The 17,538-nt window shown below is 45.2% G+C and overlaps 1 protein-coding gene across 2 annotated transcripts in view; it reads left to right on the top strand.

Annotated features, from left to right (window-relative positions):
• Positions 1–17,538, top strand: part of EPAS1 (endothelial PAS domain protein 1) — an 89,057-nt gene that overhangs the window by 59,562 nt on the left and 11,957 nt on the right. For both annotated transcript variants that reach the window (XM_032176422.2, XM_058428732.1), the window contains 3 exons: positions 3,586–3,704; positions 3,833–4,038; positions 12,782–12,888. In XM_032176422.2, coding sequence (XP_032032313.1) covers positions 3,586–3,704; positions 3,833–4,038; positions 12,782–12,888 — 432 coding nt within the window. The remainder of the gene's footprint in view (positions 1–3,585; positions 3,705–3,832; positions 4,039–12,781; positions 12,889–17,538) is intronic.

Below are 17,538 nucleotides of genomic sequence, written 5' to 3'. Positions count from 1 at the left end.
ACCTTTGAGTTAGGACACTGTCTCTAGGAGGTTTCATCACCCAAGAGTCAAGCATCTCTGCCAAATGACACCACCCAAACCAATGAGGAACTAGTCTGTGCCAAAGTGCTCATAGTAACTACTGTAGTTATCTATTGCTGTGTAACAAACCACCTAAAACATAGGGCTTTGATGATTATCTCCCAGGGTTCTGTGGGTTCAGCGGGTGGGTCTTGTACTCCATGTGATGTCAGCTGGGCTGCAGTCATCTGGGGGCCAGACTAGGCTGGGGTGATCAGGATAGCTCACACACGTCTGGGACCTTGTGGCAGGTGGCTGGAACCCTGGACTCAGTTGGCATGCTGGGACAACGGGACTCGTTCTCTCACTCCATGGAGTCTCAGGGACTCTCCCTCTCCATATGGTGTCTCTAGGGTAGCCAGACATCTTCTGTGGCAGTTTAGGGCTCCCAGAAGCACTAAAGTGGAAGCTGCCAGGCCTTCCCAAGGCTTTGTCCCCAGATTGGCAGAGCATCACTTCTGCCCCATCTTGTTGGTGAGAGCATGTTACAGGCCAGCCCTGGCTCATTGTGGGAGGAAACTACACGAAGCCGTGAGTGTCAAAAGGCATGGCTTGTTGGAGCTACTTTTGGAGATGAGCTACCACAGGAAATGGTACCCTGATGAGACGTAGGTCAAGTAGGTTTTGACGGAGAAGAGGTTTAAAAAGATCTAGCATTCAGGACCTTACCCATGGGGATACCCAGCAGGTGCCAGTGGATGAGAGGACCCACACAGGCAGAAAGCATGTTGCAATAGCAGTGGAGCTTCCTCTCTTGTAACTGTGGCCATTCAACAAAGGCATGAATAGGGACATTGTTAAGAGGACTGAAGCTTTGGTCAGAAGTGGGGCTTAATGACTGTCAAGGTCCCTTCCAAACCTGAGATTCTGTGGTCTGGGGAGATTCTGTACATGTCTAGATGTCCTCTTTAACAACCTCACCTGTCACTGCCATGGGGCTTGTGCTTGTCCAGCCTGAATAATAGAGGCCGTGAGGCTAAGCCTACAAGGTTTGGCTCTTATTACCACACACGCTGTGAAAACAGACACTTCGTTGGCTCGCCTCCACCCTATTACAGACTGAGCCTGCAGTCCACATTTGGGCCTGCAAAGTACAGAATTACAACCACCTCCTCTTCTACCACTGCCACAGCTCCCTCACCCAGCTCCTCTGCTCTCTCATCTGCAGGCCTTAGGCCACCTGGGTCCTAGAGTACACAGGCAGAGAGCACCCTGTAGGCTGCTCAATGTCTTGTCTGGTTCTATGGGGAGAGGGCTACCAGACTTTCTAAACCTCTCTAAAAAGAGGATTCATGTTCTGAATGGGTAGGTGCTTGAAGCCTGAGAAAGCCTGAGGAAACCAAAGACTGATTTCTTCTCTATTCCAGAAACCCTTTGGCCTTTGGGTTCTTAGTCTCAGTTCAACCACTGACCATAGTCTGAGTTTGAGTCTGTGACCAGAAGCAAGTACCCTACTTCTCTGTTCCTCAGCATCTTTCTTTTCAAATTGATGGTATTGGACTAGGCAAAGGCGATGACCTTTCAGTTCTCAAGTGCCATGATTCACAGCCAAGTGACCTCTAATTATCTGAGTAGAACTTTAGATCTCTTGATCTGCATATTGAGGACTTGGGATCAGTCAAACTCAGTGAATCAGCAAATCTTCACTGAAGGTGCTAGCCTGTGGGTGGACTCGTGATCTACACCTAAAGGGTTAGTGTGAGTTCCTAGAGGAAAAGAAAGCCGTGATGCAGATCGTGGAAGGCTTTGAAGGCCAGGTGGAGGGCCTTGAACTTTATTCCATAGACGATGGGGAGCTATTGAAGGTTTCTGTGCAGGAGTGGAGTGATCTGTGTGGAGCAGTGTTTAGAAGGAATGATCAAGTCTGGGCACGGTGGCTCACGCCTGTAATCCCAGGACTTTGGGGGACTGAGGTGGGTGGATCACGAGATCAAGAGATCGAGACCATCCTGGCCAACATGGTGAAACCCCGTCTCTACCAAAAATACAAAAATTAGCTGGGCGTGGTGGCATGTGCCTGTAGTCCCAGCTAGTTGGGACCCTGAGGCAGGAGAATCACCTGAACCCAGGAGGCAGAGGTTGCAGTGAGCCGAGATCATGCCACACTGCACTCCAGCCTGGCGACAGAGCGAGACTCTGTCTCAAAAAAAAAAAAAAAAAGATCAAATGTCAGCATGGGGAGAATCCAGAGGTTAGCAAGTTAAGAGGCCTCAATAATACCCAAGCAACAGCCACAAATGAATCCCTCCAGCCCCCTTATACCCAACAACTAGTCTGGTCCTGGTGGTGGGGCCAGATCCCAAGATACAGGTACATCTCATTGTATGCTAACCCCACCTCTGAAAATTAAAATGGTAAGAATCATAATTTGGTATGGGAGAAATGGTTTTATAATCATGATGAAGGAATGTTCTCTCTTTTTAAAAAAAATTCACTATTCAGTCTGTTACTGAGTGGGGTCCCCTAAGGATGTTGAAGTTTTGTTCAAGGGTGCCACAGTTCCTTTGACACATAACTCTTCAGGAATATGTCAGTCAAGTCAAGGTCCTCTGGAAGTTTAAGTGCAGGGGCTGGTGACTGTTCCTGGAGGAAGGAGTGTGACTATTTGAAACAAGGCTCTAGATTGTTCTATGATGCTGGGCGGGGGGCAGGATTATATCTTTGAAAGTAGGTACCAGAGATGGTGGTATAGGCAGGATTTAGACACAGACAAGTGGGATTCAGCTGGCACTCTTCATTACTTTGTTTTACAAAAAGTGGAAAATGGTTCTGAATCGGTAGGCTGTTTGGCAACTATAAGGAAGGAAGCTGTATTGCTGGTCTTGGTGATTTATTTAATTCTTGCTGAGAGAGAGGATATGATCCAGGTTGAGTTAATCCATAAAGTGGACTTGCTCACCAAATCCGCTGTAAGGAGATTCGCACCAGAGGTCTCTCTAGAGCCTTGATAAATATGTCACTTCAGGGACAAAGCTAATGGCATGGTATCCTGAACACAGCTATTGCAGTTTGCAGATGGGGTACAGGAGGGGTTAAATTCCTCCTGAGAGACAGGTTATAAAGGAAAGACGGGAGTGTCTGAGAGACATTTCTAACCTGTGAGGAAGGCTTACACTCTTGGAGTAACTGTGGCCTCACCCAGACTGTCCCTTGGAATTTCTGCGAGAAGACCTGGGCCTGCCCCAGGAAAGGGTGGCTGAGTTAGTGGCTGATAGGCAGTCGTTGCGTCACTGCTCTGAAGGCACCACTGACCACGTTCCAGATGCAATGGGAAATCAAATGATGGAGCAGCTCCTACCTTGTGGGAGTTTATGCTGCAGTAGAGGAGATAAGCTGGAGAGTGGGAACCATTAGTCCACAGGCCATGATGGAGCTCAGTGTTGCTGGCAGACCACAGGTGCTAAGAGAGCAGATATTTGGAAAATACAAACAATAGGCTGCCAAGAAAAACTGCAGCTGGGCCCCTCCCGTGACTATCCATATAAAACTAACTTCAGCTGGTTCTTCCCATCCTTCCACATCCAGGTTCTGGTTTTGGGAAAAAAAGCAAAGACATGTCCACAGAGCGGGACTTCTTCATGAGGATGAAGTGCACGGTCACCAACAGAGGCCGTACTGTCAACCTCAAGTCAGCCACCTGGAAGGTAGGGCAACATCAGGCCTGGGTTGGAGTCCCAGGTGTAGGATGACGGCGGTGCGGGGGATGCCTAAGGCCCTACCCCCACCCCCAGCATTCTCAGCCCCATATCTGACCCTTCCATGCCTGTCTCAGGTCTTGCACTGCACGGGCCAGGTGAAAGTCTACAACAACTGCCCTCCTCACAATAGTCTGTGTGGCTACAAGGAGCCCCTGCTGTCCTGCCTCATCATCATGTGTGAACCAATCCAGCACCCATCCCACATGGACATCCCCCTGGACAGCAAGACCTTCCTGAGCCGCCACAGCATGGACATGAAGTTCACCTACTGTGATGACAGGTAGGGGGCCATGGGTGTGTATGCTGTGGGCAGAGATGGGTCTTACCTGTGTGTGTGGGGAGTTGTGTCTGTAGTAAAGGTATGGAAATGGACATAGACGTGGTATTGCCGGGCGCATGTCCGTGGACCTGTGCCACTGTTTCATTGCATCAGTGCCCCTCAGAGGTTCCCGGTACTGTATTTGGTGGTCTCCCATTGACAGAGCCTCAGGGTCCATCTGCAGAGCTTTCCTGGTGTACAACTCTTCTCATCATTGTGGTGTGAACATATTTCTCCATACGTGTATCAGGCTCCTGAGGAAATTCTCAAGGCAGTCTTCTGCCCCAGGAGAAAGAGTCTAGAGACTTCCATCTGTACTCCTGCCTCAGAGGCCAGTAAGGAGCATCAGCTTCTGCCCTGGAGACTGACCCTCTTCCATTACTGACTGAGCCTTTCCCTCCGCCTTGTTCCTTCCTGCATGCAACTCCATTCCCGCCAGTGTCCAGCCATTTTGAAGAAGATGAAGGTAGCTAAGCCAGATGCTAACCCCCCAGTGCCAGGCCCAGTGTATCTTAGGAGACACAGTAGTGATTAAGAGCATGGGCTTCAGGACTAGATGGCCTAGGTTCAAATTTAGTAATAAATGTTCAGTGTTAGCTCTTATTATCACCTTTATTAGAGTTGTTGAAAGAGTGCCTAAGACTGCTTATGCATATCATGCCATCTCGGGTTCTTAGCTCATTTAGAAGATTGAAGCAGGTGGGGAAGAGGCTGGGGTTGTCATAGGAGGGAGTATTTAGATACCCCACAGCTCCTAACTCTCCCACCAGCCCTGCCTCTGGGACTGTGGAGCCTGCTGATGGGAGGTAGGGGGAGGAAGATGGGGAGAACAGATGCCCGGAGCAATGGCCGGCCCCAGGGAGGGAAGGAAATGCAGAAGACTAGGCCCAGGGTAGGCCTGGCTTGAGTAAGCGCCACTGCGGCTTGCTGAGCAGCACACCCCGGATGTGCCCTTCCTGGCAGAGATCTCCCCGCCTGACCTCAGCTTTCTGCAGCATCTAGAGCCGCCATGTGTCCCAGGGTGACAGTTACTGTGACAGCTCTTTGCCACCCCAAACTCTTTGCCACTCTTCTCTCATCTTCTAGGGTTTCTCCTCAGGAAACCCTGAGATCTCAGTTTCCCCTTCTCCAAAATAGAGATAACATTTTCTAACCTGTTTCATGGGGTCACTGTAAAATGAGATAATGGGCTGTGCAAGCACTTTGAGAAGTCCAGACACCACAACACATGTGAGGCTTCTTGTTATTGCTTATATCTTACTTCCTGTCCTTGGCCTCCTCCAAAGCAAAATCTTCCACTAAACTCAAGGAGGCAAAACCACTTCTGAAGGCAGTTAGTGGCTGGGGGGCAGGAAGAGGAAGAATCTGACCCCCAGATCAGCAAGAATCTGCCTTGTCTTCCTCAGTCAGCAGGAAACCATGGAACCCCAGGAAAAAGGCTCCTGCTCAGCCTCCCCCAGGCCTACCCACTTTTCTCTTATCAGCTGGACATCCCAAGGGCATCTGGTTTCTTCATGGGAGGGACCCTCCTCTCCAGGATGGGGTTTCTCCCCTCTGATTCCAGACTGGCCTGGTGTTGGTTGGTTGCTCCTTCTTAGAGTTGGCCACCACTTGTGGCACAATTTCAGAACTTTTGTAAAAGTATCCTTGAGTCATTCCTGTCCTTCAGTTCTGACCACAGTAGGGCCAGGATTCACAGCTTTTGGAGCTAGTGGGTAGTTACATAAGTAGAAAGAAATGCTCTAACCTCATAGAGAGAAAATGTCATGTATGAAGCCTTCTGTCCTGGAACTTTGACACAGTCACCATTTATTGTAATTGTTAGTGGTGGTGGTGGTGGTGGTAGTGGTGGTGGTAGTGGTGGTGGTGGTGGTGATGATAATGATGGTGGTTCAAGAAGAAGATTGCCCTTTTAGTGACAGGCACTGCAGGAATCCATGTTATAGGTAAGGTTATTTATCAGATGCAGTCTTTGTATTCAAGTGAACATTCTGGGCAGAAGACACAGCTTCGTGTACCTCTCTCAGTAGTCTTGTGAGATAACATGGACAAGCCCAGTGCATAGCCCCCGTGTCACTGGCTTTGAGGTGAAGTGGCTCAAGCCGACCTAGCCATATAGCCTGGGAGCATATATAGTGCTGTGGATGATGAAAGTCAGATGCGTGCTTCACCCTGGTGAGTGAAGCACATCCGTAACGTAACTCCATAAGCGCTGGGAAAACCCTGCTGTCCTAGAAAATAACTTGGCATCCCTAGATAACAGAAAAGAGATTTTTTTTAAGCTTAAGATTTTGATCCTTGTTACAGTGAGAAGAAATCCTCTGGAAAGGGTAATTCAGCGTTATCCTTTATTCATGATCTTGGTTTAAATGAGTTTCAGGTAATTTTCTGAAGGTACCTTTGGACAAAAGAAGAGGGGGAGAAACACAAGGAATTGGATGTCTAAATGTGGCTGGAGAGGAAATGTACATAGAAAGGGGAAAGATGCTGTGCTGACTTCTTAGTTTGGCTCAGGGCTGGTAGGCAGAGTAGCTTCTGGCTTAAAGGAAGTATCAAGCCTCGTGATTTAGGGCTTTGTGACTCATAATGTAGAGGGTGATACTGCTTATAAGTTCTGCGAGACACACTGCATTTTCAGCAAAATCTTGCCTTTCAAGAAACCTAATTACATGGCCCCAAGTCTGAATTCAGTGGTGCTGGAGAGCTGCATGTAGAAGTATTTAAAGACATAGAATGCTGTGTCACACAGAAGTTGTGTTTAACCGATTAGCAGATTAGTTAACAAGGGCACAGACATGGCTTAGACAGTTGATGAAGTGACTATTTTAAGTCCTTAATCCCTAAGTGTTATATCTTAATTGCTTTGATGAGGCCTGGGATTTTTTTGGTTTTGGTAGCTTGTTTTGTTTTCACTCTTTGTGTTGGGATGGGGAGAAGCATATGCACATGCACACATATATACACTCTCCGCCTCAATTCCCCTTTAGAGACAAATGCTGCAAAAACCAATGCCTGTCCATGATACCTAATGGGGTGAGGGGTTCTCCATTTTAATCAGGAAATTCACTAGGTTTAATGACATCTGAGACACACAAGGTGCTGTGATTCCCACAGAGGGGATTGTTTTCCTACAAGAAAAGTTAGAATCTGAAGAAAATGCAGTTAGAATCCACAAAATCAATTTTGAAGCAGTTTGGTACTTGTCTTAGATATACTGAGACCACAGACACAATCAAGCAAAAAAAGAAAAAGGGTCATGGAGAAAAAGATGAAAACAGACAGGAAAGAAGGGAGAGAAATAGAAGAGAGAAAAGACAACTCTAATTTTACATTGAACTCTCAGGTCAAATCAGTTGAATCTGAAACAACCTATTCCGAAACCTCTGAAATAGAATAAAGGAATACAGATGGTTCAAAATGCATTTGTCCTCCTGTTAATGAGGGATCAGAGTACCATATTAAGTCCTGCATTAATTATTTTTAAAATAGTAAATACTTTTAAAAGTAAATTTCATAACAATTCATATGTCAGTCACATTTATGTACCTATGGTCAACTGCTCTAGACAAGAGGAGCAAGTTGAGTAGCAGGGTAAAAGAAAAATATCCTGATTATTAATGGAATTAATGATCTCTTCTTCATTTACAACTCAAACATAGGCAATATCCTCTGTTTCTCGAAATACTGAACAACCAGTTACGAACTGTCATTTACTGAGCATCTGCTATGTAACTGTGTGCCAGAGACCATTACATCAAAGTAAAAGAGATGATTCCTGATCTTCAGGAGTTGAGAGTTTGAGACATAAGCCATTTAATGAAACCACAGTGAATGGTACAAAATACAACATTCCATTTACCCAAAAGGAAGACAAAAGTTGTTCCCAAGTAGTTTAACTTTAAAATAGGATGGTTCTTAAATTCATGTGGAGGTGCCATCTAGTGGTGAAAGAGATAACTGTGAAGGAAGCCAAGCCATCAGGGAGATAGAGGCCAAGCCTTTCTAATTATCATACAATCCTACTGCGATTTTGTCAGTTGTAGGAGTCTTCCTGTATCTTAGAAATAAATTACAAAACCAAATTATGTGGATAGGAGCAGTATCACCAGGGGAAGAGGTTTCAAAATTACAGTAAAAATTTCAAATCAATGAAGAGGGTCATACAATTTTTACAGGTAAAGAACTTGAGGGCAACCCTGTTTTGTCATTGGATTTAGGCAACATAGGACATATTAATATCAGGAGTTACAGTTTAATAAAGATGCCTACATTCCAAGTTCTGTGGATAAATTTATGGTGAATTGTTTTTGTACAAAGAAGTTGAGAATAAGTAAAAATGGTAAAAGTGAGGGAAAGGTTGAGGATCCTAAAGATAATGTCAGTAAGGAGAACTATAAAGAGCCATAAGTGGTAAAACACACACACAACCTTCCTATGTATACACTTACCCCCAAAGGTACCCTGTAACACTCCACAGACAGGATAGAAATGGATTTCACGTTAATTACAGAGCTGGTTGTATAGATTTCATATAACCATGTAGTATTTGAGGAAAACACAAGGCTTAAGTACTGTTTAAAGCAAACAAAGTCTAGATGAAAATATATTAAAACCAACCGAAGGCACTGAAATCTGAGTTAGTGAACAGTGTAGATATTAGTAAGGAAACGCAGTGTCAAAGCTTCTAAGCACATATAGAAACCAAAATGAGATAAATCACGGGGTGCTGAGGAGAGGCGATGGGCGGAGTGTGGAAGGAAAGCAAGCCGACTTGAAGTATTTATTAGCAGATACATTCTTTGGAAAACAAATAGGTGGTTACGAAGTACTTAAAACTTTCATCCTCTTACACAGTTTAAATACTCTCTCACCACCTTGCTTACATGATTAATTTACCTAGCAAATCCTTTACTCACGTAGGGAACAGGGGTAAAAACTGCAGCCAGATCTGGCGTGACTCCAGGCAGTGGCATCTGAAGTCAAGCACCGTGGCGCTGCACCGCACGTGGACGGGTGCTGGCGATTACACGCGGGGAAGAAGAGCGAGGCTTCTCAGGCCTGTGGGTGGATTTCTTTCTGCCACTTGAGGTGGCAGCACTCACACTGTAGCCAAGAGAATAATTTTTTTGCGAGCACTCTGCTGTAGGTGGTGTATTTTGAATAGAGCTTCTAAACAGTTTTGAGAGTAAAGAGCAATGAATCATTCATTTTACATTTTGAAGGCACATCTCACTCTGAAGTCCAGAGCTCAGAGAGCTGACCCACTTATTTACTTGGGGTAACACCAACTTCAGAATTTAACAACCCCCTTTAAAGCTGTATTTTCTATTTCCTTTCATCCTTCCTCTGCCTCCTTGTGGCTGCCTGTCTATCTGCATCTCTCTCCTCACTGCATCCTTGGTCTGCTGTTTTTTGACTTTATTATTAAAAAGTATCCTCTGTTCTTATGTTTGAAATCTGGTGAATTAAGTCCTTGTACATTTCTCTCTTCTCTTAGAACAGCCCTACTGAGTTGACTTTTAAATTTATGGGTGACCTCAAACTGATTTTCTTTTTCCCAGTGAGTCAGGGGTCCTTAATCAGAAAGAAAGAAAAAAAATAGTTCCCTGGCCCCTGATGGAGAGAGCAGATGAACCTGTGTTATCACAGCCCAGCTCGGAAGGCTTGTCTGGAGCCTGGGGGAAATGAGCGGGGAAGGCTCTTGTGTGCTGTAGGAGCGACCTTATAAACAAGCTCGGTTCATTAACCTCCCCACTGGCGTCTACGTGCCTGCACATGGGGGCGAATGACCATGAGCTTTAAGTTGGGGTTTCCTGGCTTTGTGAAGTTTGACAGCTCAAATGTTCTTCAATTGTGTTTGGGATGTGGTGTATTTCCCAGTTTTTATAGTAGTCTGTTTAAAGGAATGAAGAAAGACATTAAATATTTATTTTAGTTGACAAGATAACTGAAAGCTGCTACTGGGAAGATATCTGGCAGTTCTGAAATCTAGGTTTGTTTTTCCACTTCCAAAACATGCCCATTGTATGCCTTTGAATGGATGATATATTAATTAGATAAACATTTTATTATGAGGCAGATTATAATAAACATCTACTTTGAACATTTTAATTCAAAGATTCTAATCTCGAAAGGAAATTTAATTCCTTCAGAGAGTAGAAAGACATCTTTCCTAGAGTGCCAGTAGACTCATTTTGGAGGGTCTCTAGAAAATTCTAGACCTGCCCAGGAACAGAAGCAGTTTATCTGGCAAGTCAGTGAGCCTGTAGATGGCCAGCCTATTGTCAGCAGGGCTCACTCCTGCAGTTCTAGTTCCCAGGCTAAGCTTAAAAGTCATCCGACCCAGCAGCGAAGCTAGTTGATCACAGGACCAGCACTGTTCTGTCTCCTTGTTCCCCCCAGTCTCCAACTTTGCCAGTGTGTACTTGGGCGCCAGCCCCAGGGTCAGGTTGCCAGATAATGTATCCATTGCTAATGAATTCAGAGACCTCTCTGCTCAGGGCCAAGCGAGGGGACCGATCCTTCTGCTCTGAGACTGGCTGGCTGGCACAAATGAGCTGCTAGGATCTCACTGGAGAAATCTCCACTGGGCTGAATCAGCTGAGACCTAAGCCTCTCAGCCCTGTTGAGCTGCTCCTTGTTTGACAAAGGCTTGAACCCCCAAATTCTCGCCCAAGCAGAGAACTTGCCTCTTCTCTGCCCACTTCAAAACCAGATGCCTTACAGAATGAAGAAACGATGAATAGAATATCATGACAGGTTCTGTGTGTGTGTGTGTGTGTGTGTGCGCACACACATTGAGACAGTTAATCATATTATTCTAGAAAGAAAAGTAGATCCTTAGTGCCCAGGTTCCTTAGCAGTGCTGGGATAAACAGGTGTCTGTTTGTACCGTAGGTTCAAATAGAAAATCAATCTACTGGTCAGCTGTTGAGGCTTTTACTAAGCACCCATTATACAGGAAGCAAAAGGAGACAGTGGTCCCTGAGTTCAGGGGTTGACAGCCTAGGATGTGAGGAGACAAATGCATAATTTTCTGTAATATTGTGCGTACTCCTTAGGACTTCATGAGAGATGAAGTGCTGGAGGAATTGGAGAGGGCTCCGTGGAGAAGATGAGGCTTTAGCTGGTCCTGGAGGTGTCAGGGCTTGGAGAAGAGGGGAGAAGAGAAGGCATAAAGCTTCTGCAGCAAGAATGAGTTTTCCAGGCATGGGGAACTGAGGGGAGAGGGGTCTTCCATGACACAGGGTGCATAACATTTTACAGATGAGTTGAAAGTCAAATTGCTCAAAAGGTGGAGAGTAGGTTCTGGGGGGACTTGGAAGTTAGGCAGCATTTACTGTTGGTGTGGTTGGCAAAAGTGAAAGCTGTAGATACTTAAATAGGAGTATGGCAGGATGCAAGTAGTATTTTAGGGCAATTTGATCTGACAGATGTATGCAAGTTGACCTGTTTGGGGGGTGGGTTTAGAGCAGAGACAGGAAATAAGGAGCCACTGCTTCTGCTTTCCTCTCCATGTTATTGATCCCCTACAAGGATAAATGACAGGACTGTATCCAGGAGTCATGCCTTCTGAAGTAGAGTTGTGATAATGAGACTGCGGCATCACTTCTAACTTGTGATAGGCCAAGTAAACAAGACAGTGAAGCCATTATTTAAAGTTTGTTAGAGAACCAAGATTTTGAGAGATAATATGGAGGTATTATATAGCCTAATATAATAGGACATGATATTGGGTAAAGCAGCCAACCTGGTGGTTCTTAGGCAGGGCTTTGTTTATTTTAGTGATTCCAGCACAGAACAAAGGGTCCTAAGAGTGTTAAGTGATTCTTCATGGTTCTCCACGTTTGCCCTTTCCTCTGCCCACTTCCCATCAAAACCAGATACCTTACAGAATGAAGAAAGGGACACTGAAATGACAACCAGTGGTGTCATCTCAGAGCTGCCTATTAAAGAGTATAATATTAGGCACATTTCTATGACTATGATTTAATATTTCTTCCTCTCAGCACCTCCTTGCCTCCCTCGTTTCCTCGAAATGTGAGGGACAAGTAGAAAAAGCCATGGAAGGCAGATCTGGTGTCCGAGGGCACCTGAGGTCACAGGCAGGACCTGCAGAAAAGTGAAGGTTTAAGCATAGACGGGTTCTGCCTGCCTGGACTCCCTCTCACATGCTGGTTGACACAGAGACAAAGGTGGCTCTACCTGGGGCCACATAATTTTCATGTTTCATTTATACTGCCTTCTACTAGAATGAGCTTGACGTAGCAACTGGAGGCCCCAGTTTTCATTCTCACTCTGTCCCTGGACACCTGTGTAGGCATCTAGCAAATTGTCTGCCCTTCCTGGATGTCTACTCCCTCATCTGCAAAAACTTGGGGTGAGCCCCTTCCAGTGGTTCTTGGAGAACAGACATATGTGTGTACTGGGGTGGTGGGGAGAGAGAGTCCTCAGAACTGGTGCTTTTCTCTCCTCTCACACGTGGCTTCAGGAAGGGCAGGAACAACAGGGGTTTGGTTAAACCTGCAGTTGTAGATTGAGCACAGTGCTCTTTTGCTTGGATACATGGTACAACAAGAAAGTCTGGATTGTGTTCATCCTCATGTGTGTATTTGATTTGCCTTCTGGGGTTAGCTCCTGCCCACATGCTGTGCTAAGTTAATATGATCTTTCTTCCTTACATGCTACCTTTTTAAAAACTCAGAATCACAGAACTGATTGGTTACCACCCTGAGGAGCTGCTTGGCCGCTCAGCCTATGAATTCTACCACGCGCTAGACTCCGAGAACATGACCAAGAGTCACCAGAACTGTGAGTTCTAGGAGTGCCCCTTGTGGCTTCCTTGTGTCTGTGGTATCTGGCCTCGAGTGGGGTGTGACTGGTGAGACAGAAGACCAGGTCACTTCCTCCACAGAGCTGCTGTCTTGTGTGGCAGACAAGACTCATGCCCTCAAGATGGTTAGAAAACCAAGGCTGCCACCAGCCTATAGACTCCTTCGTGCAAATTCGAAAAAGGACACTTCCTCCAGGGAGACACACCCGTGCCAAGGTACACAGCGGAGACAGTGGAGGGTGGGTTGAGTCTCAGTCCCCCATACCACCTCCACGGAGTGCCTGTGTGCAGTCAGTGGTTTGCACACCCTGTGGAACAGCACTGTGCAGAGTAAAATAATTCAACATATCATCAACTTGGGTGCATGCTGTAGATTCAAGTACATACATTCACAGAAGAGGAGGGCAGGGGGAGTTGAGGAAAGGACACTTGAGTTGGACCTTGAAGGATCGGGGAGGCTTAGGCTGAACAGAGGGGAAAGTATGAGGGGTCCAACTTAACACGTGTGTTGAGGTAGGCCACAGTTCTCAGAGAGCTTGCTTGCTGGATCAAGGGAGCTTTAGAAAAGGCTGTCCAGGCAACCCAGGGATGGCGTATGGAAACTCTGCTTTGCAGTTTGAAAGAAGCCTGAGTTATGTAAGGACTCTAGAAGAGGGCTGCCCGATCGATAGAACTTTCTGCAGTGGGAACGTTCCTGAAATGTGGCTAGAGAAACCAAGGAACTGAACTTTATACAATGTAGTTTTAATTTAAATGTAAATATCCACACTTGGCTTGTAGCTACCATATTGGACAGAGAAGTTCTAGAGTGTATCCTTGGCCATGTTCCCAATTCAGGCTTCCTATAGGCAGGTGATCCAGGACCATTCCCTTGAATCCATGCAACTCATCACTGTGCAAGGGCTCTGGGCCTACAACCCTGTACTTGGCCCACTGGGGGTGATATAAATGGGTAGAATTGATTCCTGCCCTAAGGGATCTTATTTCTGAGGAAAAAAGAGGACTGTGGGCTCCTTGGGAACAAGTGGCTCATATCTTTAACCTCAGTATCTAGCATAGCGTCTGGTACAGAACGGGCACTAAATGCACTATATAAACCCATGGGCAAGACTATATTTGGAAAAGAATGCTTCAAAACAAGTGCCCACAGTGGTGCAGACCAGTGGTGCTGAGAGGATTATGGGAGGATTAAAAATGGGTAAAGTAAGTCTGAGAAGATTCCCAATGGCCCTGCTGGCAATGGAGAAAATGGAAGTGCAGCCATTTGTTCATGGTTCCTAAATCCATCCATCTACCCCAAGGCTAGGACAGCCAAGTTCAGAGCAGCCAACAGAGTCACAACCCTGCAAGCTGTATGTGAACATGGTTAACACACTCTTAAGGAGTGAGATCTTTTCTTTCTTATTGGTTCCTCTGCCTCTTCCTCATGGCTTTTGGGTTTGATTTGACAACACAACAGGGCCCATTATGATATCTCAGAGAAGTTTCTCACTGTGCTCTCTGGCAAAACACACACACACACACACACACACACACACACAAAACAACCTAGATTCAGCCCCACTCAGGAACCCAGAGATGGGGTAGGAGTGGAGGTACTCTTTTATGCCTGTGAATGTGACCCCACCTTAGCCTGCCCAAGCTTTGAAATTGTAACATCTGGTTCCAGCCTTCCCTTTGGGATTCCTTCATGCTTCCTGGTCCCTGAGGGGGTTCCTGTTTTCAAAGGCAGGTGACAGAATCATCCAGGCACTGGGACTTAGCGGCCCAGGCTCTGGCCCAGCTGACCCACTGATTCCCTAGGGCCTGGCTTTCTGGACCTTCCTGACTTTAGATGTAAAACTGGGGAAAAGTCTAGCCTTCCTTCCAAGCTAAGGGTGAAGCCAAAGCAAGGGACGAATGTAAACATTTCTGGGAATTCTTGGAGGACAGTATTGTCTTTTATCTTCTAGGATGGGAAAGCAGAAGAAGCTACTGTCAAAGGAAAGAAAAATTTTGACTTCTGACTAGGCACAGAGAAAGGATTTTCCCTCTTGTTCTTCTTAGAACATCTTCAATCCATAAAAAAGTCTAGGATAAAAATGGTTTATGTTTTCTGCTGACTCTAGGGAAAATAAGGTGCTTTTTACTGAACCCATGTATTTACTTATTAGGCACACTGAAAGGTAACTCACAGCCCAAATAGAAATCACAGGCTCTCTCTCCCCCGATGGAGCCAAGTAAAGCCGCCCTGAGCTCAGAAACCCATAGCTAGCAAAGGGACAAGCCCACATCCAGCAAAGGGAAATCTGCATGGGTTGGAAATTGGATTAATGACAGTTATGACAGGAGTTTGCCCCTTGCCCCTGACCCCTGTCTCTCATTTATCCTTGAGGTTTTGCAAATAAAGTTTCACTACAGACACACATGCTCTAGAATAACTGGAGGCTGAGGTTTGAGACAGGTCCAGATTCACACACTGGGGTCCCCCATTTACACACACGTATGTCTTAGCCTGTAAAGGTTTACCGTTGAAATGCCTGGAGAAGCTCAACTAGATTTAGATCATTGAAAGCTGTAATTTCCAAATGGATTAATAATTTATACACTGTTACTCTGGGGGTGAGGTTAGGGGTCAGTTTCCCTTTGTTATATGAGGATATTATGTGCTCTTAGGCTTTTTATGGCCTTTAATCTTATTTTCCTATCTATTAAGTAGCAGGCCCTTCACCAAGGCTGGCATTAATGACCAGATGATTAGAAAGCTGGCGTTAATTATATTCTACTGACAGAGCAGGCCCTTGCCTGCAATTGTTAGAAATGCAGTTAAAACCTTTGCCTCCTGCACTGTTTGATCAAAAAGAGTAAGAGCCCTGAATTTGGTTTGCATTAAGGACCATCTAAATAAGTTAAATACAGGCACTTGAAATTGTGCAAGAATCATTTTACTGCAGCAGAGGCACCTCAGTGGCACAGATAAAGGGAGAGCAGAAAGGATAAAAGTGATTTCCTTGGTTGAGTCCATGATGGTTTAGGACAGTGGCAACAGCAAATTTGGTCTTCCCAGTGATTTGTGGACCCAGGTAATAAAGAGACCACTGTACTAGGAGCCACAAGACACGTTGTGTAGCTCAGACTCTGTCACTATTGTCTTGTAAGCTGTGAAGCAAATCATAACCCTCTGGCTTTAGTTTCCTCATGTTAAAAGAAAGTACTTATCGTCCCTGTGGCAAAGGATTTCGTTTAAAAGATCAGACAAGATGATACAACCACTTTGGAGATAATTTGGCAGCTTCTTATAAACATATACTTTACGTGTAACCCAGCAATTGCACTCCTAGCTGCACCCACGAGAAATGAAAATATGTCCATACAAAGATTTATACACAAATGTTTATAGCAACTTTATTCATAATAACCAAAAAGCTGAAAACAACTCAAACATCCATCAACAGGCAGACGGATACACAAATTATGGTATGTCCATGCAACGGATTGCAACTCACTGATGAAAAGGAGTAAACCACAAATGCCTGCAACGCCATGATGAATCTCAAAACATGCTGAGTGTAGAGAAGCCAGACACAAGTGTAGATACTCCTTTACAATTCTACTCACGTGGCAATCTAGAAGACAATTCGAATATACGGTGGCAAAAAGCAGAAGAGTGGTTACCTGGAACCAGGGTGGGAATGAAGATTAACTGCCTAGAGGCATTAAAAAAAATGGGGTGGTGGGGGCGGTGACGGAAAAGTTCTACACCTTCACTGTACCTTTGTCAAAACTTGAACTGTATACTTTAAATGGGTGTGTGTTTTATTGAAGGTAAATTTGACCCCAATAACATTTATTTTATTTTTAAAAGAGCAAACAGAAAAAGCTTTGACTAGGAATCTTTAATTTGAACTATAATTCTGTCTACTGTTTCCACTGAGGTGGTCTTTCAGCAAATCACTCAGTAGTTTTAAGCCTCAGTTTCTTCAGCTGTAAAGTGGGAATAATAACAGGCACCCCATGGTGTTGCCTATGAAATGCAGTGATGATGACCTAATCCTTAGTGAGCGCCCTATGTGCCAGGCACTGTTCTAAATGCTTTGCAGAAACGAATCATCATATCAGATAGTTTTGAACACTGCAAAGCACTATACAAATGTAAGTTACAGGAATTCTTGCACTTTGCAGGTGCTTGCTAAGTTTGGAAGAAGAAAGCAACACATAAGTGTAAAGGATTACTAAACTGCACTAGTATGAAGAGAGCCATGTTCCTCAGCTGTACAGGGCTGATGAATGGGGAGGCGGCCTGCGAGCCTACCGGGAGAACCGGCGAGACTCTCTGTCTACAGAGAACCTGGATATCCTCCCAAGTGGCCCCTCATGAGACTATCTATCTACCAACATGTAACAAATTGTCTGTGACAGGGCATGGGCATAATATGTATTAGTATCTCTAGGAAAGAGGTGGCTTTTCCTATACAAAATTTGTTGATGACAGTCGGTCAACACTTACGTACCTGATAAGCCATGTAGGTACATGCAATCCTCAGTACAAATGGCACTGGTATGCTGGGTAGCTAATGATGACAGTTATGACCATTACTACTATTATTATCGATATCCTGTTTTGCAGAGGAGGAAACCAAAACCAAGAA

Source organism: Hylobates moloch, unplaced genomic scaffold (genome assembly GCF_009828535.3).
Source record: "Hylobates moloch isolate HMO894 unplaced genomic scaffold, HMol_V3 SCAFFOLD_15, whole genome shotgun sequence".
NCBI classification, from domain to species: Eukaryota; Metazoa; Chordata; class Mammalia; order Primates; family Hylobatidae; genus Hylobates; species Hylobates moloch.
The sequence above is the reverse complement of the archived record's forward strand: the minus strand, read 5'-3'. Positions and strand labels throughout refer to the sequence as shown.